General features: G+C 35.7%; 1 protein-coding gene across 10 annotated transcripts in view; it reads left to right on the forward strand.

The window, feature by feature from the left end:
• Positions 1-27,111, forward strand: part of EVI5 (ecotropic viral integration site 5) — a 244,948-nt gene that overhangs the window by 110,209 nt on the left and 107,628 nt on the right. For 7 of the 10 annotated variants that reach the window (XM_055585126.1, XM_055585128.1, XM_055585135.1 and 4 more), the window contains exons 11-13: positions 11,819-11,872; positions 13,722-13,754; positions 14,312-14,458. In XM_055585126.1, the coding sequence (XP_055441101.1) occupies positions 11,819-11,872; positions 13,722-13,754; positions 14,312-14,458 (234 nt within the window). The remainder of the gene's footprint in view (positions 1-11,818; positions 11,873-13,721; positions 13,755-14,311; positions 14,459-27,111) is intronic. The other 3 variants (XM_055585132.1, XM_055585133.1, XM_055585131.1) reach the window with 2 other exon arrangements.

Genomic DNA, 27,111 nt, shown 5'->3' on the forward strand with positions numbered 1-27,111 from the left:
AAGAAAAAGAAAAAACAAAAACGAATTTATTGAATGACTCCACTTTAAAAAACAAAACACAACTGTATGTTTGAATGTCTCTGATTTTTAACTTGGACCTAACAAGACATTGGATGACCATCTTATTTACAGTTTCACTAGCCATGTACTAATTCAACCTTGCTATAAAAATAAGACTTCATTACTCACATCCTACAGGCTCTTTTTACTAGGGAGTGAGTTCTGCTAAATTGCTACTCTTTCTTACCATAATCCTGCTCAAAAGCCTCCTGAAACACAATTTCTTCCCTCATCAACTCTGTTTCTCTTTTATTTCCATTTCTATCACCTACTCACTACCTGTTGGAAATAGATACTTCTAGATTTTTCAGAGAGAGGAAGAGAGAGAAAGAAAAGATCCCTGTGGATTTTTTTCCTCTTTTTTTTTTTAAAAAAAAAAAAAAAAGGTCTGTCATCCAACTGCTGCTCTACTATTTGCTTTTCTTTTAGGTTCCATGAGTAAGAGTAATATTAAATCATACCCTCCACTTCAACCTCCTGAAAGTAAAAAGTACGTCATCCTGATGACTGGGGCGAGACCATGGGTTATTCGGAACTGCAAATCAAGAATCTGAGGATGGGGAAACCATCCTGTTCATTTCATCATGCTTTGTTGTTGCAAAAAAAAAAAAAAAAAAAACAAACCTCAGTTCTATGAACAATCCTTGCTCTTGAAGTTTTTTTTCAAAGATTAAGTCACATATGTAGGAATATCAAAAGGCCTTTTCAAAAAGATCTAGCAGACTTGAGCCTGTATTTGCAGGTTTTTTTTCAAATTTTTATTTTTGGGTAAAGTAATAGCTGACATACCTCACAAAATACTTTAAAACATGTTTTAGGCAAAAACAGATGGCTTATAAAGTTGTTTATAGAGAAGAATCTGGGGAAAAAACGTTTAAAAAGTTAGTGGAATGCATTGGGTAAACAAAGTATGCTGATTTCAAAGATAGTTCCTTTTATAAAATCTTGTTTCCACTTAGTTCTTTTTTACTCTTGTACCATTTTCTTTCCTTTCCTCATTCCTCCTGCCCCTTAAAGGACAAAGCCAAAACAATTTTTGTGTAACTGTACTTTTTAAACTTGGTTTGCACATGTGTGATTTTTAAGTTGGATCTGGCAATTATTCTCAGTCATAATCAGAAGACCACATTATTTACAGTTAATTAGCCATGTATTCTTGGAGCCTTTCTCATCAGTGAGTAATACCACTTCCTTATTCACATTCCCTTCCCCTCCCACAAGGTCCCTTTTACAAGAGAATTAATTCTGTTAAACTAGTACTTTCTTGCTTTGGTTCTTAAAAGCCTTTGGGAGATAATTTTGTATTGTGCTTTTCACAAATAGTATGATCATAATTATGTGATTTTTTTCCCCATTTTATTGCAGTTTGTAGATATTATATTTTTTTTGTTTATTTTAAATTGGAGGATAATTGTTTTACAATGTTGTATTGATTTCTGCTGTACAGCAACATGAGTCAGCCATAAGTAAGCATATGTTTCCTCCCTGGTGAACCTCCCCCCACCCCATCCTTTCCCTCTAAGTTGTTATAGAGCACTTGGTTGAGCTCCCTCGTGTTATACAGAAGCTTCCCACTAGCTATCTGTTTTACACACGGTAATGTATATGTTTCAGTGCTACTCTTTGAATTGGTCCCACCCTCTCCTTCCCCCGCTGGTCCAGAAGTCTGTTCTCTCTGTCTGTGTCACCATTGTTGCCCTGTAACTAGGTTCATCAGTACCATACTTCTAGATGCCATATATATGTGTTAATATATGATATTTGTTTTTCTCTTTCTGACGTACCTCACTCTGTATAAAAGGCTCTAGGTTCATCCACATCAGTTCAACTGACTCAAATTCGTTCCTTTTTATGGCCAAGTAATATTCCATTGTATATATGTACTACAACTTTTTTTATCCATTCATCTGCCAGTGGACCCAGAGGTTGCTTCTATATCCTGGCTATTGTAAATGTTAATCTCCAAAATACACAAGCAACTCGTTGCAGCTCAATATTTGAAAAGCAAAAAAATCCAGTCAAAAAATGGGCTGCAGACCTAAACAGACATTTCAAAGAAAACATATAAATGGCCAACAAACACATGAAAAGATGCTCAGCATGGCTCATTGTTAGAGAAATGCAAATAAAAACTACAATGAGGTATCATCCCACACTGGTCAGAAGCACCATCATCAAAAAATTTGCAAACAGTAAATGCTGAAGAGGATGTGGAGTAAAGGAAACCCTCTTGCACCATTGATGGGAACGTAAATTGATATAGCCACTATGGACAGCATAGAGGTTCCTTAAAAAACTAGGAATGAAACCACCATATTACCCAGCAATCCCACATCTAGGCATATACTCTGAGAAAACCATAATTCATAAGCACACATGTACCCCAGTGTTCATTGCAGCACTGTTTACAATAGCCAGGACATGGAAGCAACTTTGATGTCTATCAGCAGATGGATGGATAAAGAAGTTATGATGATATTTTGATATAGAAGTAAAAGATTATTCTTTGATGTTGTGACATGTGTTTAAGGTTTGACCTTCAGGTCAATAACTTATGCTAAGAATTCTGTCTGTCAGCTTCTTGATCAAGAAGGTGACTTTCAAGTATTTTCCATTCTTTCTCTGAAAGTGTTATAGGAAGATTTTGTTAATAACGATTTCATATGGTGAATGTTAGACATTTTACCGTGTGAAATTTTTTGTTGAAACACCTTTGTCAGTATTTTCTTCCAGTCTCTTGATGTTCTACCTGAGGGGGAGGAGGTAAGAAATACTAAAATTCTAGCTTATTTGGGGGTAAACCACAGATCTTTAAAAAAGAAGAGCCTTTATCCCCTGCTCTATTTAAGATAAACATATGAATTTATGTTTAAATTTGTGCTTTGGGGCATAGAGATTTAAGTCCTGTGAAGAGGAGTTAGAAATTCTGACTGGTTATTAGTCAGATTTGGATATTTTTTACTTCAAAAATTATGAGATATTCCAGATATGCTGAAAACTAGAGCATATATATAAAAATATTTTTATACATATATAGAACATCTGTTTTCACTGCCTGACATAAATAATACAAACATGACAAGTGTTACTCAAGTCATTCAGGAATTATATTAAACAATCAATATAAAGTACTAGTATTCACACATTTATTCAACACTTAAAATATAAAGGATAATTTATATACATTATCTCCTTTTAATCTTCGGTAACCTTTTGAAACGGTTGTTCATCTTTCTGTGAAGAAACCAAGGTTCAGGAAGCTCAAATAATATGCTAGTGGTTATATTGACAGAGGGCTTCCCTGGTGGCTTAGACGGTAAAGAATCCATATGCCATGCAAGAGACTTGAGTTTGATCCCTGGGTTGGAACAACTGCCTGGAGAAGGAAATGGCAGCCCTCTCCAGTGTTCTTGCCTGGAGAAACCCATGAACAGAGGAGCCTGGCAGGCTACAGTACATGGGGTCTCAAAGAGTTGGACATGACTGAGTGACTAAGCACGCAAGGACATATTGATAGAAGATTGTCAAGGGTTAGAATTCTGATTTGGGTTAGTGTGGATTCATACATGTTCTTAAGTGTATACATTGTGCTGCTTGCCAAGAGAAACTTTAATGTATTGTTATCTAAAAAGGACTTGTATGCCAATTTTTCTGTTGCTTTACAAGTTTTTCATTAAAAAATGAATAGCTATGGCAAAACCAATACAATATTGTAAAGTTAAAAAATAAATGAACACTGTCAAAAAAAAAAAATGAATAGCTACTTAATAAAGTCCAGTGGGGAAACAAGAGCATAATTTATTGAAGAAATCATTCATTTAACAGATATCTACAATGCCTACTGCATGCCCAAACACTGTTCTAGGCATTTGAGATGTGTTTATGAAACAGACCAATTCCTTCCCTCGTGATGCTTGTTTTCTAGTGTGGAAAATATACAGTAGGTAAAATGTACAGTATTTTAGATGGTGATAAGTGTTAAACAGAGGGGAAAAAGTCTTAGGGAAGGTCAAATAAACTGATGGTGTCTGGATTAAAAATTTAGAGTAATTGACCACGTTTCCTTTGAATAAAGACCCGAAGGAAGTGAGAGATCTAGATATTATAAGGAGAGCTGAGTCTGGTCAGGAGAGTGCTGATGAGGAATAGTGATGGAACAGCATGAAAATGAAGGAAGTAATAAGACATAAGATGCTGCACGTTACAATAATATAGGGAGTTGCTGAACACATGAAGACTTGAGCTTTTCCTCAGGCGAGCTGTCAGAGTTTTCAGTAGAGAAGGACAAGGTATGACTTAAGTTTTCAGTATGTCTTCTGGTTGCTGTCATGAGAGTATATTGCAGAGGGTAGGCACAGAATCAAGAGAAATAAGTAGAAAGCTGTTGAAGTAATGCAGGCAAGAGGAGGTGGTGGCTTGGACTGAGGTGTTAATGATTGGATGGTATAACTGATGTGGAGGTGTCAGAGGGACAGGAATCAAGGACTTTGTCCTGAGCAATTAGGAGAATGCAGTTCCCAGTGCCTGCAACAGGAAAGTATACAGAAGGAATATCAAGAGCTCCAGTTTTGGCTCTATTAAGTATGAGATACCTAGGAGCTGTTCAGGTAGCTCCTCAAAATATTTGAAGTTGGAGTTAAGAGAGCACAGGCTGGAAATACAAATCTGACAGTTATTGACAAGATCATATTAGTATTAAAAGCCATGAGAGTGGATGAGATTAACTGGGGAATGGATGTAGATAGAAGAATTCAAGAATTAAGCCTGAGAGCATGTCAACATTTAAAAGCTAGGAAGACCAAGAACTAATCAGTAAAGCATAACAACAGGGAAATGTAACACCTAGAAGTAGAGAGACAAAAAAAAAAGTGTTTCACCGAGAGTCATTTACTGTGTCAAATGCTAAAGAAAGATTTTGTGTGATGAGGATAACAAGATAATGATTGAGTTTATCAACATGGAAATAGATTAGTAAAAGTGTTGGAAACTAAAGCTTGACTAGAATGAACTAGAAAAAATTGGAGTTAGAGAGTATAAGTATTTTTCAGGGAATTTGCTATAAGGAAGAAAGAAGTGGAACAGTATGCTTAGGGTAGTGATTTTGAAGAGATTTTTAATTTGTTTTTCCTTCCTTTTTTGTTAAGATGGAATAATTAAATAGGAAACATTCATGATGTATGATTGTCAGGATAATTGCTGGAATGAGCAGGATTATGAGGTTTAGAACCGAGGTGGAAGACTCACCCTGGTCTACTGTGTAGATCAGTTCAGTTCAGTCGCTTAGTTGCGTCTGACTCTTTGCGACCCCATGGACTGCAGCACGCGAGACTTCCCTGTCCATCACCAACTCCTGGAGCCTACTCAAACTCATGTCCATTGAGTTGGTGATGCCATCCAACCATCTCATCTTCTGTCGTCCCCTTCTCTTCCTGCCCTCAATCTTTCCCAGCATCAGGGTCTTTTCCAATGAGTCAGTTCTTTGCATCAGGTGGCCAAAGTGCTGGAGTTTCAGCTTCAGCATCAGGCCTTCCCAATGAATACTTAGGATTGATCTCCTTTAGGATGGACTGGTTGGATCTCCTTGCAGTCCAAGGGACTCTCAAGAGTCTTCTCCAACACCACAGTTCAAAAGCATCAATTCTTCGGTGCTCAGCTTTCTTTACAGTCCAACTCTCACATCCATACATACTGCTGCTGCTGTCACTTCAATTGTATCCAACTCTATGCGACCCCATGGTCTGCAGCCTATCAGGCTCCTCCATCCATAGGATTTTCCAGGCAAGAGTACTGGAGTGGGGTGCCATTGCCTTCTCTGACCCATACATGACTAATGGAAAAACCATAGCTTTGACTAGATGGACCTTTATTGGCAAAGTAATGTCTCTGCTTTCTAACATGCTGTCTAGGTTGGTCATAGCTTTTCTTCCAAGGAGCAAGCGTCTTTTAATTTCATGGCTGCAGTCACCATCTACAGTGATTTTGGAGCCCCCAATATAAAGTCTGTCACTGTTTACATTGTTTCCTCATCTGTTTGCCATGAAGTGATGGGACCAGTGCCATAATCTTAGTGAACTCTCCTCTTTCACTTTCATAAAGAGGCTCCTTAGTTCTTCACTTTCTGCCCTAAGGGTGGTGTCATCTGCATATCTGAGGTTATTGATATTTCTCCCAGCAATCTTGATTCCAGCTTGTGCTTCATCCAGCCTGGCATTTCTCATGATGCACTCTGCATGTAAGTTAAATAAACAGGGTGACAAAATACAGCCTTGACGTACTCCCTTCCCAATTTGGAACCAGTCTGTTGTTCTATGTCTGGTTCTAACTGTTGTCTCTTGACCTGCATACAGATTTCTCAGGAGGCAGGTCAGGTGGTCTGATATTCCAGTCTCTTGAAGAATCTCCCACAGTTTGTTGTGATCCACGCAGTCAAAGGCTTAGTGGCATGGTCAATAAAGCAGTAGTAGATGTTTTTCTGGAACTCTCTTGCTTTTTCAGGGATCCAACAGATGTTGGCAGTTTGGTCTCTGGTTCCTCTGCCTTTTCTAAATCCAGCTTGAACATCCGGAAGTTCACGGTTCATGTACTGTTGAAGCCTGGCGTGGAGAATTTTGAGCATTATTTTGCTAGTGTGTGAGATGAGTGCAATTGTGCGGTAGTTTGAGCATTCTTTGGCATTGCCTTTCTTAGGGCTTGGAATGAAAGCTGACCTTTTCCAGTCCTGTGCCAACTGCTGAGTTTTCCAATTTTGCTGGCATATTGAGTGCAGCACTTTCACAGTATCATCTTTTAGGATTTGAAATAGCTCAACTAGAATCCATCACCTCCACTAGCTTTGTTCGTAGTGATGCTTTCTAAGGCCCACTTGACTTCACATTCCAGGATGTCTGGCTCTAGGTGAGTGATCACACCATCGTGATTATCTGGGTCGTGAAGATCATTTTTGTATAGTTCTGTGTATTCTTGCCACCTGTTCTTTATATCTTCTGCTTCTGTTAGGTCCATGCCGTTTCTGTCCTTTATCGAGCCCATCTTTGCATGAAATGTTGCCTTGGTATCTCTAATTTTCTTGAAAAGATCTCTCGTCTTTCCCATTCTGTTGTTTTCCTCTATTTCTTTGCACTGATCACTGAGGAAGGCTTTCTTATCTCTCCTTGCTATTCTTTGGAACTCTGCATTCAAGTGTGTATATCTTTTCTTTTCTCCTTTACCTTTCACCTCTCTTCTTTTCACAGCTACTTATAAGGCCTCCTCAGACAACCAGTTTGCCTTTCTTTTTCTTGGGGATGGTCTTGATCCCTGTCTCCTGTACAATGTCATGAACCTCCATCCATAGTTCTACAGGCACTCTATCAGATCTAATCCCTTGAATCTATTTAGTCACTTCAGTGTAAGATACTATGTAGATAATTAGTCCACAGAAAGGAGAGAAAATATAAAAATATTGGGCAAAAAAGTAGGTAAGGTGTCAGATGTGGTTGTGGGATGTAGTGAAATTCTATTTTGATTGTTTTTAATTGTTTCTATAGTTCTATTTTAATTTTTTCATGAGCTCAGAAATAAGATTATCATCTGAGAGTGACAGTAGGGTGTGAAGGGTTGCTGTTTGAAGAGGGGAAAGTATGAAATAGTGATCTAAGAGGGTGGGAGAAAGAGTGGACTAAGGACACATTATTATTGCTAGGATGCATTGAATCCAGCTGAATTTAGTGATTGTTAATTGAAATAAACTTCTTGGTTTTATTTTTCTTTGATTGTATTTACTGGGTGAGGCTCAGAATTGTTAGTGTGTTTTGATCCAGAGTGGTGGTTTCCCAGGCAATGCTGACTACTAAAGGAGAGAAGGGATAGGGGAAATAAAAGCAGGGGAGAGTCTGCAGTGATTGGAAATTGAACTTTGGGAAGAAAGGATATTAGGGAATGAGAGACAGTGAAAACTTGGTAGGATCAATGGATTATCCCAACTAAAAACATTATTGTATTTGGGTTATTTCATAAAATGAATAAGCTGAAAAGAATAGAGTGAGTTGTTTAAAGCTAATATTCCTCGATTTTGGGATATTTCGGTTGTTTTCATCATTAAAAAATAATGCTTATAGTTTCCATCTTTGTATATAAAGTTTTGTGGTATTTTGTATTTCCATTGTTGTTGTTATTTAGTGGTTAAATCGTGTTTGACTCTTTTGCGACCCCGTGGATTGTAGCCCACCATACTCCTCTGTCCATGGAGTTCTCCAGGCAAGAATACTGAAGGGGATCGCCATTTCCTTCTACAAGGGATCTTCCCGACCTGGGGATTGAACCCATGTGTCCTGCTTTAGCAGTCAGATTCTTTACCACTGAGCCACCGGGAAACCTTTAAAAGCTGTAATTGCTAAAATACTGTCAAGGTAACCCTGAAACAGTCTTTAATAACTCATAAAGACTATTTTATATTTTCCGTCTCCTCAGGAAGTGGATATCACACAAGTGAGGAATTGATGATGAAAAGTGATATTTGTGTAGGTGCTATAGGGGAACATATTTGTATAGGGGAAAATGAATTTAGGATTTATTTATAGCAAAATTTCAGAAAATTTAAATGGTGTGGGAAAGGAAATCAAAGTGTTTTTAGTTTAAAATTTTATTATTTTATAATCATTTCAAGTGTAAACTTTATTCTCTTAATTGTCTGGTTGAACTTTACTTCCTAAGTCTTTTAGAATAAACAAAATGCTACTTTTTTTTTTTTTCAAGAAATATGTTGAAAAGATACTGAGAATGTTTATTTCTTTAGCTTTCCAGACTTTAGCAGCATTTAATAGTTGTTTATTTGTGTAGACCGTTTTACTGTATGTAATATGAGTTGCCAAGAAGTATTTTATTCTCCTCAAACTATTTTGTCATCTGAGAGCACATATAAGGTAATATCTATTCATATCACCTAAATATATTCTAGTGAATAGAGCAAGAAAATTTAATTTGCCAAGTATCTTTGGAATAACTCTTAAGATATATTCCACTTTATGGTCTACCCAATAAGAGAACAATAATTTATAGTCTTTTGTTTTGTTACGAGATTTTATATGTTATGTGCTCAGTCGCTCAGTTGTGTCGTACTCTTTGTGGCCCCATGGACTGCCCATGGGGTTTCCCAGGCGAGAATACTAGGGTGGGGTGCCATTTTAGTCCTTACTGACAAAATAATAGATCGAATCATAGAAAAATTTTGTGAGGAAGACATTTTTAGCAGAAAGTTAGAGAAAAGTAGGGTTGAAAGAAAGTTAGATTGAGCTCTAGAGCAAATTGGTACAGAAAGGTAAGAGGGAGTTTGAAATTACAGTGACGGCAAAATGAAGGTATGACTTATATTGGTGACTATACAAAAAGACGACGATTTTTTTTTTTTTAAACTTTACATAATTGTATTAGTTTTGCCAAATATCAAAATGAATCCACCACAGGTATACATGTGTTCCCCACCCTGAACCCTCCTCCCTCCTCCCTCCCCACACCATCCCTCTGGGTCGTCCCAGTGCACCAGCCCCAAGCATCCAGTATCGTGCATCGAACCTGGACTGGCAACTCGTTTCATACATGATATTTTACATGTTTCAATGCCATTCTCCCAAATCTTTCCACCCTCTCCCTCTCCCACAGAGTCCATAAGACTGTTCTGTACATCAGGGTCTCTTTTGCTGTCTCGTACACAGGGTTATTGTTACCATCTTTCTAAATTCCATATATATGCGTTAGTATACTGTATTGGTGTTTTTCTTTCTGGCTTACTTCACTCTGTATAATAGGCTCCAGTTTCATCCACCTCATTAGAACTGATTCAAATGTATCCTTTTTAATGGCTGAGTAATACTCCATTGTGTATATGTACCACAACTTTCTTATCCATTCATCTGTTGATGGACATCTAGGTTGCTTCCATGTCCTGGCTATTATAAACAGTGCTGCGATGAACATTGGGGTACACGTGTCTCTTTCCCTTCTGGTTTCCTCAGTGTGTATGCCCAGCAGTTGGATTGCTAGAGTGATTTTTTTTGTATATCTGACTTACAATGATGTGTTAAATTTTGCTGTATAGCAAAGTGATTCAGTTGCACGCATACATATTCTTTTTCATATTATTTTCCATTATGTTGTCACGATATTAACTATCATCCTCTCTGCTATACAGTAGGACCTTATTGTTTATCCACCCTGTATATAGTAGTTTGCATCTGCTAGTCCCAAACTCCCAGTCTGTCCCTTCCCCATCCGCAGTCTCCCCTTTAGCAGCCACAAGTCTGTTCTCTATGTCTGTGTGTCTGTTTTGTTTCATGGATATGTTCATTAGTGTTGTATTTTAGATTCCACTTATAAGTGATATCATGTAGTATTTGTGTTTCTCATTCTGACATACTTCACATAGTATGACCGTCCTTGTTGTCGCAAGTGGCATTTTATCATTCTTTTTATGGCTACTGAGTAATATTCCATTGTGTATGTGTACCACATCTTCTTTATCCATTCATCTATTGATAAACATCTAGGTTGTTTGCATGTCTTGGCTATTGTAAATACTGCTGCTGTGAACATAGTGGTGCATATATCTTCTTGAATTACAGTTTTGTCTTGATATACATGGGGATTCCCAGGTGGTGCAGTGATAAAGAATCCACCTGCCAGTGCAGGAGATGCAAGAGATGTGGGTTTGATTCCTGGGTTGGGAAGATCCTCTGGAGTAGCAAATGGTAACCCACTCCAGTATTCTTGCCTGGAAAATTCCATGGACAAAGAAGTGTGGCGGGCTACAGACCATGGGGTCACAAAGAATTGGACATAACTGAACAACTGAGCACACACGCTTGATATGTATGCCCAGGAGTGGGATTGCAGGATCAAATGGCAACTCAATTTTTAATTTTTTGAGAACCTCCATATTGTTTTCCATAGTGACTGCACCAATTTATAGGATGTTAGATTTAATACTTAATAGCAGTAATTTGACAGAGTTTTGAGAGTTGGGCATTGAATAGTTAGGTGCAGAGTTTTTTTTTAAATCAGGTTTTACTTTTAACTGTAGGAAAATGCTAATAATTAAGTTTGACGTAACTCATGATAAATAATTCATTTGATGAAATCAACTCATTATATTTTCAGAGTGGAAATTTGCAACTTTGCATGTACAGCACATTATAATTGGAAGCTGATCTAGTTTTAAACTGACAATTTGATATTTATCCCATTAATATACATTTTTCGGTTTCTTATTTATTTGATAATAGACAATTATTATTTACACTGTCATTGTAGGAGATAAAAATGAGTTAGAATCTTTTCTATCTAATGGGGATGTTAAGACATATAAGAAAATACTGGGAATTCCCCAGCAGTCCAGTGGTTAGGACTCTGTACTTTCAGTGCTGAGGACCTGGGTTCAGTCCCTGGTCGAGAAACTAAGATCCTGTAAGCTGCAAGGTGAGGCCAAAAAAAAAAGTAAAAGTAAATACTGATTATGAGTCCTTTGGTACAGAAAAGAAAGAGATTATTTCTGTATGTACTCTAGCTTATATTTAAAATTCAAACATAGGCAGAATGATAAATATGGTCATTTCTTTTTCCATGCATTTCTTACACTGAGCCTTTAAGAATTTCACAGATGATAATGTAGCCATTTCTTAGACTCTTTTCCAGTTTATTAAAGGTAGTACATTTTATGGACTATGATTTAGGTGTCATTTTTCCTTCTCAGGAATGTTTGCAAACAAACCTTTGTTTTTTTCTGCAGAGGTTACGAACAGAAAATAGACTTTTAAAACAGCGCATTGAAACATTAGAAAAAGTAAGTAAATTGCTACTTCTGTAAACATCTGTTGAATTCACAATAACTTTTCTATTTTAAATAAAGGCTCAAAAATCTAGCACATGTCTCCAAAATTCTGGTACTGACTACTTAGCTTGCATAGCTTAACTAAATAACTTGTCAATAAAAATTGATCATTACTAGTCCTTGAACTCTCAGGCTAAAGTTTCAAACTAAGGTTATTAATAGAGTAACATATTAATATTATTTGTTTTCATTATATAATCTCTAAAAAGTGTGTTCTTCAGGGGTAACCTAATTGAGAATCGATTCTGTATAGTATTTTAAAGATGACTTTCAAATGTTGCCCTGACTGTCCAGACATATATTAAATGTGGCAGTGATTTCTTTAAGGCCTAGGCTTGCTTTAAATTTAGTCAAAGTGACCGACTAATTTCTAACATAAAAACTCATCATGAACTTTGTTGATTTTCAATTCAGGAATTGTGCCTAAACTTTTGGTTCTTAGAATTATTTTGATAACACTTGTTACCTCTTCCTCTCTATTTCATATAAAATAATGGGTAGGTATTGCAATTTTGTGTTTTTTTCTTATTATGCTTTTGATATAACTTCTTTTTCAGTCTTCTTCCTGGTGCTGTAATAATATATTGAGTAATTAAAAGCATAGTCTAAGACACTTGTTTTATTAAAGATGTCCTAATTCACAAACCCTTGGTGTATTTTCTGTTTGTTTGTTTGTTTGTTTTTAACCAAAGATAAGAATTAGTTGTTTAAAAAATACTCCTCATGATATTGCCAAATATCTTAAAATCTTCCCTGAAAATTGATTGGTCAGTATTTAGGAACAAAATGAATGAAGATATCGATTATTTGCATTTTTTCTTTTGTTTGGAAGTGGTTTCATATTAAATAGCATAGCACAAGGACAGGACTTTATTACATATGTATTTTTGTTGTATAATAATTGCAGGTACATTATATTAAGGATATAATGCCTTCATCTTATTAGAGTTGCTTTGAAGATAATTCTGCTTTTTTGGTAACTGCAAAAGGTTGTGCTCTTAATTGTCTTTAAGTCATTCTAATTTTATATATATATATATATTTTAAACTCAATATTCAGTTTATAGTAAACTATACCTCTTTCTAGGTGGTCTTTTATCTTTGGAGTAAGACATTTTCACAGAGAAAGTATTTTTATTTCCTCGAACCTTGAGAATAATAAAGGTGCTGTTGGAAAGTGTTAAGTTTGGATTTTGCTTCAGAAAATTAAATAGTTTTTTGCTGGCTTATTTGGCCTAGGTGTGTTCTTTAGCACTTAGAATCCTGTAAATACTTATATACCAATTAAAGTCCATAACCACAATGTTTACTTACTCAGTTAATGCTAGAGTTTATTTCGGTTGAGCTCATTAATATCATTTGTCATATTTTCCTTGCTTTGTTCCTTTGGAAGTTGCTGTTGCACAAATTGCTGTCATACTTTATAAGTGGAATTGCTTACTCAAATTCCTTCTCCCTTTCATATAAATGATTTGACAATATGGATAATGCTAAAAATACTTTAAAAGTATGCTTTAAAGAGAAGATATTGGTTTGTCCAAATTATGAAAGAAACCCTCTTGGAATTTGTGTTTGGTTTCTTCTAGAAGTACATGATGTTCTCCCATTTATCTTTATTTTGATATATTTTTCTTTAAGAATAGAAATACAATAAAAAAACTTTTAAAATCTAAATGTCCATTTTAATTGCAATGAAAAGTAGGTGGAATTTGGGTATGTGTTGTTTCTTCTTATTCCTAATTTTATCACCTTTGTTTTATTTCTGTCTCTTACATTCCTATCTGAATTTTTCCTTTTGTAGGAAAGTGCTTCCTTGGCAGATAGATTGATACAGGTATAGTTTTTTGGTTTTTTTTTTAAAGCATTTTCTCTAACATCTAAGGGAAGTCCTAAACCTAGAAATTCATATTTTAATGCATGCAATTTTACATGCATTTTTCTGGAAGTAATTTTTGGGTGTTATCTATGGTTGTAAACTTAATTTTTGATAACAATGTGTTACTTTTATTAAAATAAGCCCATCTTTTGCACGTTTTAGAGCTAACCTTATTTTAAAGTATTTATTTCAAAATGGCAATCAGTGGATTCTGCAAAATTAACCACTATTCATTGAAAACATTAGTCCTGCATGTACAGTAATATTGCATGAATTGAATTTTTATTGACTGAAAGAGGAATTGTTCTTAAGATTATCAGATGAATTTTTCATTGAGTCTCCCAAAATTTGCTGGAGCAATAATAAGCTGCTGGCTAATGATTACTTAGGTTATTCTGTTTTCTGAGGTGATTTTTTTTTTTTAACATGTCAAAGTAAGTAACTAAAGCTCACAAAGGCAGTCTTTCTTGAATCTGTCCTAAATTGCTTTACACACACAAAAATTATGTCCTAAGGGACAAGTGACAAGAGCCCAGGAGGCTGAGGAAAACTACCTCATAAAACGGGAGCTGGCCACCATCAAACAGCAGAGTGATGAGGCCAGTGCTAAACTGGAGCAAGCTGAAAATACCATCAGGAAGCTCCAGCACCAACAACAATGGGTAAGGAGTCTGGTAGTGTTTTTTCTCACCTTCCTCATTCCCTTCCTTTAAACTTTTTTTTTTTAAGCACAACTTCTGTGCTCTAGTTTTTTAACAATTTTGTTTTCTACTGTAATTGAATTCTTAATCAATTTTAAGTTTTATAATACTTAGGGGTCTTATTGTGGCCTAAAGCCTCCTCGTTCTAACATTTTTTTTTTTTCTGTTTACACAGTTTTGTTAGAAATGGGTATTATTTTGTTTCCTTACATTATGTTTTCAGTCACAGCAAATAAGTGGTGTTTGTCAGACCTGCTTTTTAGGTTTTAGATATCTGTTTCATAAAAAGTAGTTTTTCATTTTACAAATTAAAAGATTAATTTATAAATCTTTTGCCAGTTTTTGTTAATTGTGTATATAGGATACTACCTAACATACAGAAAATACATAAATACGTCATTTAGATCTTTGATAATATGGTGATTTATATCTTAGAAATACTGTAGTCCTCATACATCGAGGCATTAAATTACGGGTTCAGTTGTATGCTTATGTTTTTTCCAGAAGAGAGAAATTGTCAAAATGAAAAAAAAAAAGATGTAAAAAATATTATGTTAACTATCTTTGCGACCCCATGGACTGTAGCCTATCAGGTTCCTCAGTCCATGGAATTTTCCAGGCATGAGTACTGGAGTTGGTTGCCATTTCCTTGTCCATAACTTACAGTAGTAAACTGCTACTGATCATAGAACTATCCTCAGGTATCTTTTGTAACTTAGATACTATTTTCCATTGGCAAATTCAGACCAGTGTGATCTTAATCAAAAATTTGGAAGTTAAAAAAAACCCAACTATTGAGTTGAAAAGCCAGCTGTTTATCTTTGAGAATATATTATTTCTTATTTCAGCTTTCTGTTTTCAAGTAAGAGTTGGATTGTAACAGGAATAGGAAGAAAAAGTGTTAAACCTATAACTCTATATGGGTCCGTAAAGCAAAAAGAATGACTTCAAAGTTGGGTGTTATTTTTATTCAGAAAAATTAAGAAATTGTATTCTCTTCTGAGCATGAAAATCAGAAAACTAAAAGCAAAAAGAAGAAATTGGTAATTGAAAAAAAAATAGATTTTTTTCTTATTATGTTAATTGAATATGGTTACCAAAAAATGAATAAAAGAGTGGTCAAAGAATACATTCACTGCTTATTATCTGTGGAAGACTGGTTCCAGGACACTTGAGGATACCAAATTATTGTGTGCTCAAGTCCCTTTTGTAAAAGGCATCGTATTTGCATTTAATCTGCATGCATCCTCTCATATGCTTTGTTACAGACAAACCTGAATGAACTTTTGGCCAACGTAATAGATTGTACTAGGTATTACTATTATAAATCATCTCTAGGTTACTTATAATAGTAATACCTAGTACAGTCTATTACGTTGGCCAAAAGTTCATTCAGGTTTGTTTGTACCATCTTACAAACCTGAACGAGCTCTTTGGCCAACCCAATAAATGCTATGTAAATAGTTGCCTTTGTATGACAAATTTAAATTTTGCTTTTTGGAACTTTCTGGAATTTTTTTTCCTGAATACTTTCAACCCATGGTTGGTTGAATCTGCAAGTGCAGAACCTGTGGCTGTGGAAGGCTAGCTGTACTAAGAAGATGGGAACTCAGATGTTTTATTTTGCCTTTGAATGAACTGTCAGTAATATCAAAGCATAAAAACAGGAAAAACAGAATTGAGAGGTCATGCGGAGAAGGCAGTGGCACCCCATTCCAGTACTCTTGCCTGGAAAATCCCATGGACAGAGGAGCCTGGTGGGCTGCCGTCTGTGGGGTCGCACAGAGTCGGACACAACTGAAGTGACTTAGTAGCAGCAGCAGTAGCAGCTGAGAATTAAGCTGAACTGAGTTATCAGTGTAATCTGATTTTGTCATGAGGAAAGATAAATACTATATTTACATTTAGTATAAGCTACAGTCTTAATAAAATACATTAGAATCATGAATTACTAGTTTTTTACATAGTTTTTCAAATAATAAGACCTGTGGATAGATGTGTATCAAAGATTAAAAGAATACTGGTTTATAATGAAAGAGCTAAGAGAGCAAAAAAAAGCAGCCAGAATGAACTGAAGCTTTTGAAAATAGTCAAGTGTAACAAAAAGAATATTTGTACTCTAATTCAGGGACAGTTCAGTTTAGTTCAGTCACTCAGTCGTGTCCAACTCTTTGCGACCCCATGAACCACAGCACACCAGGCCTCCCTGTCCATCACCAACTCCCAGAGTCCACCCAAACCCATGTCCATTGAGTTGGTGATGCCATCCAACCATCTCATCCTCTGTGGTCCCCTTCTCCTGCCCTCGATCTTTCCCAGCATCAGGGTCTTTTCAAATGAGTCCAGCTCTTCGCATCAGGTGGCCAAAGTATTTGGAGTTTCAGCTTCAACATCAGTCCTTCCAATGAACACCCAGGACTGATCTCCTTTAGGATGGACTGGTTGGATCTCCTTGTGGTCCAAGGGACTCTCAAGAGACTTCTCCAACACAGACCCATACTGAGGGCCTATGATACAGCAAGTAGAAAGCAAATCTCTACTTCAATTTTGTTACCGTCTAAGCAAGCATTCTCTTAAACTGAAATAAACTGTAAAGCAGACGTATAAAACAGCAATGCACAAAAATAGGTGAAAATATCAGAGCCTTGGTTAAAATTTCAACTTCAAAGTAAAGTGTATATCCCTGGGTAATCAGTTATCAGGATGATCACAGGAATATTACTTTTTTAAAAGGATCTTACAAAATAAGAGATACTAAAGGCTTTGAGGTTGGCAACTGCAGCTAAGTAATAATGGCTGGATATCTCAAAAGAAGATCGGTGACCTTGATAATGCTTCATTAAAAATTCCTGAAGCATGTGATTTGTGAATAAATAGAAAAATAACTTATATTAACTGAATGCTAATTTACTCTATATGTCATAACAAACTAACTTTATTTCTATAATAAACAGAAATTCTTAGAAGTTATTGGTAGTCTCTCTCATGATATCATTCTTGACAAAGTAGAAAAATATAGATGGAATTAGTGAACAAGTGGTTTTACAAGTGACTGTGTCAAAACGGCTATTCATGTTGAAGAGATATCAGAGGTCTTTGTCTCCTAAGTCTATGCTTCAAATATATATAATTTAAATCTTCATGTACAAGGTATGTTTAGAGTTTATATATGAAATATTTTAGGAATGTAGGTAATATGCTAATGGTGAGTCAAGATTTCAAAATATTTAAAGTCTGTTCAGAATAAGAAACTAAATAAAAGATTATCTCATAGAAATAAATCTATAGTTTTGTCTTGAAGTTTAAATCTTAAAGATATATCTTAGTGATGCTTTATGTAACAAAACCTTGAAATTGAGAATCAGGAATTACCAGTAATAATATGATACTCCCCAAATCCCAAGTATAGTGTTCTAGAAGTATAATAATCCAATTCTAAGTAGCTTGTAGAAACTTAGTGGTGTTGTATCTAGTTTGAATACCAAAACTCATACGAAATGTTTACAGACTGTATTGTGGCAAGTTTAGGAAGATGTGGAATCCCTGGATATTTTTAGATTCCACTAAAGAAGGTTTTAAAGATCATCATAGGTAGTTATTTTTAAGTATTTGAGAGGTGAGTTTATGGAAAAGTAGTTAGTCTCCTTTGATATTGCTTCAGAGGCAGAATGTGTTTAAGATCCAAAGATATAAAATCGTATTGGAATTTTGACAAATGGAATAATTTCTTTGCAAGGTACTGAGAATACCACTTCTTGAAACTGACCAACTGACATTGCTAAATGTCTTGATTACAGCCTTCCAATATAACATCATGAAGTCTTCAAAATTCTCTAAGGTTTTCAAGTTTATTCCAGCAGGAGATATTGAATTACCAATATAATCAACCGCCATCACCACCCTCTACTGCCAGTAGTGTCATTTTATATGATATACATAGCTTTGGATTTCATATAGGGAGCTGAATTCTAATCCTGTTTTGCTAGCTTTGTGACTTTGGATACTCAAGGATTGGGTTTCTTTTTTTTTCTAAAATGATTGTATAAGGCTAAACCATGTCAAGTCTTTCTCTTTAATTTTTTAAATGAACTTTGTTGAGGTATAAGTTACATGCAATCGAATTCATCAAATTAAAATTAAAATATATGGTTTGATGTGTTTTGACATTAGTTGTATAACCTTCACAGTCAAAATATAGAGCATTTCCATCACCCCCACAATTTCCTTCATGTCCCTTTGCATTTCACCTTTTCACTCCCAGCAGCCTTTCTGCTTTCTGTCACTGTAGTTTTGCCTTTTTTAGAATTTCATATAAATGAAATTGTAAGGTATGCAGCTTCTGTGTCTGGCTTCTTTCACTTAACATATTCACTCACTTTTTTTCTTCTTGAAAATTTTTTTCTTCATTGTGGTAAAATAGACACAACATAAAATGTACCATTTAAGTGCTCAGGTCAGTGGCACTAAATATACTTTTACTGTTGTATGACAATAACTACTGTATTTCTAGAGCTTTGTCATCATATCAGACAGAAACTTTGTACCCATTAAAAAATAACTGTCCTTTGCACCTCCACCTCTTCACCCTTGGTAACCTCCATTGTATCATGTAAGTAGAATCATATAATATTCATCCTTTTGTATCTGGCTTATTTCATTTAACATAATGCTTTCAAGGCTCATCCTTGTTGTACCATTGCATTAATATCAGAATTTCCTTAGTTTTTACTGTGGCTGCATAATATTCCATTGTATGTGCATATATTTTGTTTACCCACTCATCCGTTTATGGTCATTTTGGTTGTTTCTACTTTTTGGCTGTCATGAATAATACTGCTGTGATCATTGATCATTAACACACAAATATCTGTTTGTGTCCCTGCTTTTAATTCTTTTGAGTATATACCTAGAAGCAGAGTTGCTACATCAAATGGTTAATTCCATGTTTAACTTTTTGTAGAATCAGCAGACTATTTTCCACAGCTGCTGCATCATTTCACATTCCCACCAGCAATGTACAAGGGTTCCAATTAATTTCTCTACATCCTCAACAACTCTTGTTCTTTGCTTTGCTTTTTTTCTTTACTGTTTTTTATTTAAAGAAAAAATAGCCATCCTCGTGGTAGATGTTAAGTGATAATTCATTATGGTACGTAGGAGTAAATTTAACTAGGAAGATGAAAGACTGTGCACTGAAGACTATGAATCATTGTTTATCCATTCATCTGTTGATGAAAGAAATTAAGGCATAAATAAATGGAAAGACCCCATGTTCATGTATTGGAAGATTCATATTATTAAGATGTCAGTGCTACCTAATATGACATATAGATTTAATTCTGTCAACCCTATCAGTCTTTTACAGAAATGAGAAAACTTATCCTTAAGTTCACATGGAATTGCAAAGAGCTCTAAATAGGGAAAACAGTCTTGAAAAAGAACGGAGTTGGCAGACTCACATTTCCCAATTTGAAAACTTACTACAAAGCTAGAATAATCAAAACAATGTGACAAGAAGAATATAGAAATATAGATCACTGAAGTAGAAATTGAGAGTTCAGAAATAAGCCAATACATTTATGGCCAATTGATTTTAAAAAAAGGTTACCAAGACCAATTGGTAAGGAAGAATAGGTTCTTTAACAAATGGTTCTTGAAAAACAGGATATCCCCATGCAAAAAAATAAACTTAGACTCTTATCATATACCACATTAAAAAATTACTCAAAATGAATATCAGCCATCTTTGTGCTTTTAAAACAAATAAAGATAAACCTTCATGAGCTCAGATACGGCAGTGGATTCTTAGATATGAATTCTTTGGCACCAAAAGGATGAGCAACAACCACCACCAAAAAACAGGTAAACTGAACTTCAAAAGTAAACCCTTTGAGCATCAAAGAACATTATCCAGAAAATGAAAAGACAGCCAACAAAATGGTAGAGAATATTTGCAAATCACATATTTAATTGTTTAGCATCTAGAATGTATAGAGGACTCTGAACAAAAAGACTGCTGCTGCTGCTGCTGCTGCTAAGTCGCTTCAGTCGTGTCCAACTCTGTGCGACCCCATAGACAGCAGCCCACCAGGCTCTGCCGTCCCTGGGATTCTCCAGGCAAGAACACTGGAGTGGGTTGCCATTGCCTTCTCCATTGTGTGAAAGTGAAAAGTCAAAGTGAAGTCGCTCAGTCGCGTCCAACTTGTAGCGACCCCATGGACTGCAGCCTACCAGGCTCCTCCGTCCATGGGATTTTCTAGGCAAGAGTACTGGAGTGGCTTGCCATTGCCTTCTCTGGAACAAAAAGACTACTCAGTTTTAAAATGAACAGAGAATTATACAGCATCAACCAAGACATGGAAACAACCTACGTGTCCACCAATGGATGAATGGATAAAGAAAATGATACACATAAACACACACGATACACCCTTGCATGCTAGAATATTATTCAGCCATGAAAACAATGAAATCTTGCTATTTGCAACAACACGGATGGACATTGAAGGCATTATGCTAAGAGAAATGTCAGATAGTGAAGGCACATATCACATGAGTCACTTATATGTGAACCCAAAAACAAAAAGTCCAGGCTCATAGATAGAGACAACAGATTGGTGGCTTCAAGAGATGGGAGGATGAGTGAAATGTAGTTAAGGGAATCAAAAGGTAGAGATTTCCAGTTATTAAGTCATGGGAATGTAATACACAACATGGTGATTATAGTTGACAATACTATATTGCACATTTGAAAGTTGCTGAGAATAGGTTTTGAAAGTGCAAAATTGTAACTGCATATGGTGATGAATGTTAGACATTGTGGTGATCCTTTCGCAATTTATATGAATACCGAATCATGATTTTGTACAGCTATAGTTAATATAATGTTATACGTCAATTGTATTTCAGTAAGACATTTTTTTAAGTAGGCAGCAGACTTAAATAGACCTTTTTCCAAAGAAATATACAAAAGGCAACAAACATTTGAAAAGATCCTCAACATCATTAAGCTTTAAAATCACCTCTCAATTACTTAAAAATGACTACTTAAAGCATTGGCTAGTGAAAAATTTATAGCATCGAATGCTTATATTAGGAAAGGAAATAAGTCTCAAGCCAACAATCTATTCTTCTACCTTAAGAAACTAGATTTGTCCGAGAAAATTAAACCTAAAGCAAGTACAAGAAACAAGAATAAAGAGAGTAAAAATTAATGAAATTGAAAACAGTATAAAATAAAAATAGAGAAAATCTGTGAAACCAAATGCTGGTTCTTTTAAAGCATCAATGAAGTTGATAAAACTGTCTAGACTGACTAAAGACAGAAAAAAATAATAGCCCATTTAGGGATAACATTGGCTTTTTACATATGTAACTAATTTGTCTTGTCTTATACCCTGGATTTGTCTGATTCCTTCTTCATGGTGTCATATCTTCTGTAAACTAGACTCAGTAAATATTTTTAACATTTAGATTATAGATGATGTTGTGAACTTTGCTTTAAATCAGAAATCCCATAATGTAAGTTCCCACTATTTAGTGATGCTGAGTTAGTTTGCCATGCTGAGTTTGGTTACCATACACCCTCTCCCTTGTAAAGGTATGGTTTCTTCTTTGCAATAATTAATATATTGGGAAATACTTTTGTACCAAATAAATATCTTGTCCTCTATTCATCTGTTACCTAATGGTTTTAGCATCCTCTGATTGGGTTTCCAAGATGGTGATTTCCATATTTTCTCATTTTTTCCTACTCTGTTAGCTAATGTTTCTCTGTAAAAGAGAATTTTTTCTTTTCTTCCCCTTCAATCTCTCTCTCTCATGTACTTTGAATACTTTTGTATCATTCCAGACTCATGTGCTTTTATTTGTTTTGATGTTTCATATCATTTTTAATGCAGTTAGTACGATGATATATATTAAACTTTTGAATGGCAGTTTTTAGTATAATTTTAATAGATTTTGAGTATTGATATTCCTTAAAAAGCATTTGTGCAGTATACAATTATTGAGTAATTGTCTTTAACAGGTCACTGGTTCCAATGAACTTGATATTGCTGGTTTTCAAAAATGATGTTATTTTATTATAATTTTTTAATTGAAATATGTAGTTGCTTTATAATACTAGTTTCAGGTATGCAACATATTTACTCCATTTAAAGTTATCACAAAGTAATGGCTATATTTTCTCGTGCTGTACAATGATCTGTGTAATTTATTACTTAGTATTTACTGTACTAAACAAAATGTACTTCCATTTAGTAATTTTAAGTGATAAACATTAAACTAAGCATAAGATAAATCCAAGCATTTAGATTAAACTATCCTAGTCAAGGCTATGGTTTCTCCAGTAGTCATGTATGGATGTGAGAGTTGCATTATAAACAAAGCTGAGCACAGAAGAACTGATGCTTTTGAACTATGGTGTTGGAGAAGACTCTTGAGAGTCCCTTAGACTGCAAGGAGATCCAACCAGTCCATCCTAAAGGAGATCAGTCCTGGGTGTTCATTGGAGGGACTGATGTTGAAGCTGAAACTCCAGTACTTTGGCCACCTGATGCGGAGAGCTGGACTCATTTGAAAAGACCCTGATGCTGGGAAAGATTGAGGGCAGGAGGAGAAGGGGATGACAGAGCATGAGATGGTTGGATGGCATCACCGACTCAATGGACATGGGTTTGGGTGGACTCTGGGAGTTGGTGATGGACAGGGAGGCCTGGCGTGCTTCCGTTTATGGGGTCGCAGAGTTGGACACGACTGAGCGACTGAACTGAACTGATCCCTTGAAGTGTTTGCTATACAATGTTATGCATCAGTTTTCCTAGGAAGCCCATAGAGGTAGAAATGATCCAGTAACATTTCATACAGTCGCATGTCTGACTCTGTCCCTTTTGAGTGTGTTGAGGCACAGATGTGTTTATGTTGGATGGTTTTTCCTGAGGAGATCTACTGTCTGAGTCTTGCTTGATCTATTAATATTTAAAAACTTTTTATCCTACACACGACTGCCTATCATTCAGGTGTCCTGAATAAGTAATCTTTGTCCATCAGTTTATTGGCTAGGATCAGCGTATACAAGAAGGATTGTAACAGTTAATGTAGTTGACTGCTGAAGTGACTGCCTTTCAGATGATTGGGACCTTTGTACCAGGAGGTACTAAACAGGAGGCTAGGCAAGATTTCTTTTGATCTTCCTTCCTCTTCCTATAATTCTAGAAGAAAATATGAAATAATTACGTGATAATTTTAAGAACCAAGGATTTGGTGTGCGGAATAAAAACTAATCGTACTTAGAGTAAACATATGAATAAACATTAATAAACTAAAAACTGTTAGTGCACTTGTGAAATCTTTTAGATAATTCATTTTAGAAAATATGTTTGTTGAGCAGCATTTAGAATTGCCCAACACCTGATTTTACCTAGTAGGTTTGTTTTTCTTTATGAATATGGAAGTTAATATCTAACATCTCTTCCTGCACAATAAACACTTTTAAACTGTACTTTGGTGACATTTCAAGAAAAAGCCATTTAATTTTTAAAAGCCATGTAATTATTGGTAAATTTATTTAAATTTCCTAGAAATCCAAAATAGACTATATTCAGTTCAGTTCAGTTGCTCAGTCATGTCCGACTCTTTGCAACCCCATGAACTGCAGCACGCCAGGCCTCCCTGTCCATCACCAACTCCTGGAGTCCACCCAAACCCATGTCCATCGAGTTGGTGATGCCATCTAACCATCTTATCCTCTGTTGTCCCCTTCTCCTCCTGCCCTCAATCTTTCCTAGCATCAGGGTCTTTTCAAATGAGTCAGCTCTTCACATCAGGTGGCCAGAGTATTGGAGTTTCAGCTTTAAAATCAGTCCTTCCAATGAACACCCAGGACTGATCTCCCTCAGGATTGCCTGGTTGGATCTCCTTGCAGTCCAAGGGACCCTCAAGAGTCTTCTCCAACACAGTTCAAAAGCATTAATTCTTCGGTGCTCAGCTTTCTTTATAGTCCAACACTCACATCCATACATGACCACTGGAAAAACCATAGCCTTGACTAGACAGACCTTTGTTAACAAAGTAACATCTCTACTTTTGAATATGCTATCTAGGTTGGTCATAACTTTCCTTCCAAGGAGTAAGCATCTTTTAATTTCATGGCTGCAGACACCATCTGCAGTGATTTTGGAGCCCAGAAAAATAAAGTCAGCCACTGTTTCCACTGTTTCCCCATCTATTTGCCATGAAGTGATGGGACTGGATGCCATGATCTTAGTTTTCTGAATGTTGAGCTTTAAGCTAACTTTTTAAGCTTGGTAAATTCTTACACTGTTGGTCAGTGTGCCTAGAAATCTGAACAGAAGTTTTCTTCCAAAATAATTTTGGCCTTAGTCTAAGATTAAACGTTTTACATTCATATGTAATCATTTCTTTTCAGCCTAAATAATAAATGAATGCTCACTTTAATGGAAATAATTGTTTTCTTAGCATTTTTTTTCATCAGAGTATCTTGCAGTTGAGTATAAAAATAATCAGAGATGATCTTCCACCTTAAAGGATGTATGTAAGTTTTCAGATGTTGGAAATCATTTAAAAAATTATATACCATTTTTTCAAAAAAGTTTAGTGTGGCAAATCTTAAATAGGGAATCCATATTGTTTGGGTTTCTTTTAAACAAAGACTACATGGAGCATGTAGGGAGGATTACAAACATCTTTTGGGATCATATGCTGGGTGGGAGAGCAAGATACAACTTTTTATTTAAATTTTTTTTTATCTTCTGATATTTCTTTGCATGGAATCATATTCTGGACTGTTTGCCTATGTAATAATAATTTTCTCAGATGCTTTAGCCGTAACAATAGAATGTACCATGTGCTGTGTTGTGCTTAGTCACCCAGTTGTGTCCAACTCTTTGCAACCCCATGGACTGTAACCCGCCAGGCACCTCTGTCTGTGGGTATTCTCCAGATAAGAATACTCCAGTGGATTGACATACCCTTCCCCTGGGGATCTTCTTTACTCGGGAATTGAACCTGACTCTCTGGCATCTCCTGCATTGGCAGGCAGATTCTTTACCACTGAGCCACCTGGGAAGCTCTAATTCTTAATATAGTACATATTAAAATTCTTCCCTGGTGGTTCAGACAGTAAAGAATCTCACTGCAATACAGGAGACCAGTGTTCAATCCTTGGATCGGGAAGATACGCTGGAGAAGGACATAGCTACTCACTCCAGTATTCTTGCCTGGAGAATTCCATGGACAGAGGAGCCTCGCAGGCTACAATCCATGGAGTTGCAAAGAGTCAGACATTACTGAGGGACTAATACTTACACATATTAAAACAATATATTAAGCTCTAAAAAGTATTATTTCATCCTTTATATGGCTTGCAAGTTATAAATATGGGCTCTGTAATCCATATTCCCAACTGACAGAATTGCCAATTTCTTTTTACCTTACTGGGTCTTTTTAGGTTACTTAGGTTAAGTGAGAATACAAAGCACTTAGCATATGCCTGACATATAATGAGCACTCAGTAGATGTTAGCTGCTATCATCATTGTTGTTACCATCATAAACTTTAAAAATCTGTTTTATAGTGAGTGTAACAGGAACATCTTAAAATGAAACAGCTGCATCGGAAATGATCAGGGCTTGGGCTCAATGTGATAGTTGTTATTAAACCTCACTTTGAGCTTCTCTTGGCTTTGATGATTTTTTAAAGTAATTTTATTTATTTATTTTGGCTGTGCTGGGTCTTCGTTGCTGCATGGTCTTTTCTCTAGTTGAGGTGAGTAGGGGTTACTCTCTAGCTGCAGTGTGTGGGCTTCTCATTGCAGCAACTTCTCTTCTTGCAGAGGGGCTTAGTTGCTCTGTGGCATGTGAGATCTTCCTGGATCAGGGATAGAACCTATGTCTCCTGCGTTGGCAGGCAGATTCTTTACCACTGAGCCACCAGGGAAGCCCCTTGATGATTTCTTTCTTCTCTCAAAAGTTTATCATTCTTTCTTTATTTTTTTTAATTTAATTTTATTTTTTAACTTTACAATATTGTATTGGTTTTGCCATATATCAAAATGAATCCGCCACAGGTATACATGTGTTCCCCATCCTGAACCCTCCTCCCTCCTCCCTCCTCCCTCCCCATGACACCTTATCTTTGACAAAGGAGGCAAGAATATACAATGGATTAAAGACAATCTCTTTAACAAGTGGTGCTGGGAAAACTGGTCAACCACTTGTAGAAGAATGAAACTAGAATACTTTCTAACACCATACACAAAAATAAACTCAAAATGGATTAAAGATCTAAATGTAAGACCAGAAACTATAAAACTCCTAGAGGAGAACATAGGCAAAACACTCTCCGACATACATCACAGCAGGATCCTCTATGACCCACCTCCCAGAATATTGGAAATAAAAGCAAAAATAAACAAATGGGACCTAATTAAACTTAAAAGTTTATCATTCTTTTCCTGACCTCAAGTCAACCTCATATATAAAAGCCCAATTTTTGTTGATTTGTTTTAAAACTTTCAATGCAGTGTTGTTGGTTTCCAATTTTTTATTGTTTTTTAATTATTTTTTTCTGTTTGTTTGGGAAAACTATAAAGT

This window comes from Bubalus kerabau, chromosome 6, assembly GCF_029407905.1.
Source record: "Bubalus kerabau isolate K-KA32 ecotype Philippines breed swamp buffalo chromosome 6, PCC_UOA_SB_1v2, whole genome shotgun sequence".
Taxonomy (NCBI): Eukaryota; Metazoa; Chordata; class Mammalia; order Artiodactyla; family Bovidae; genus Bubalus; species Bubalus kerabau.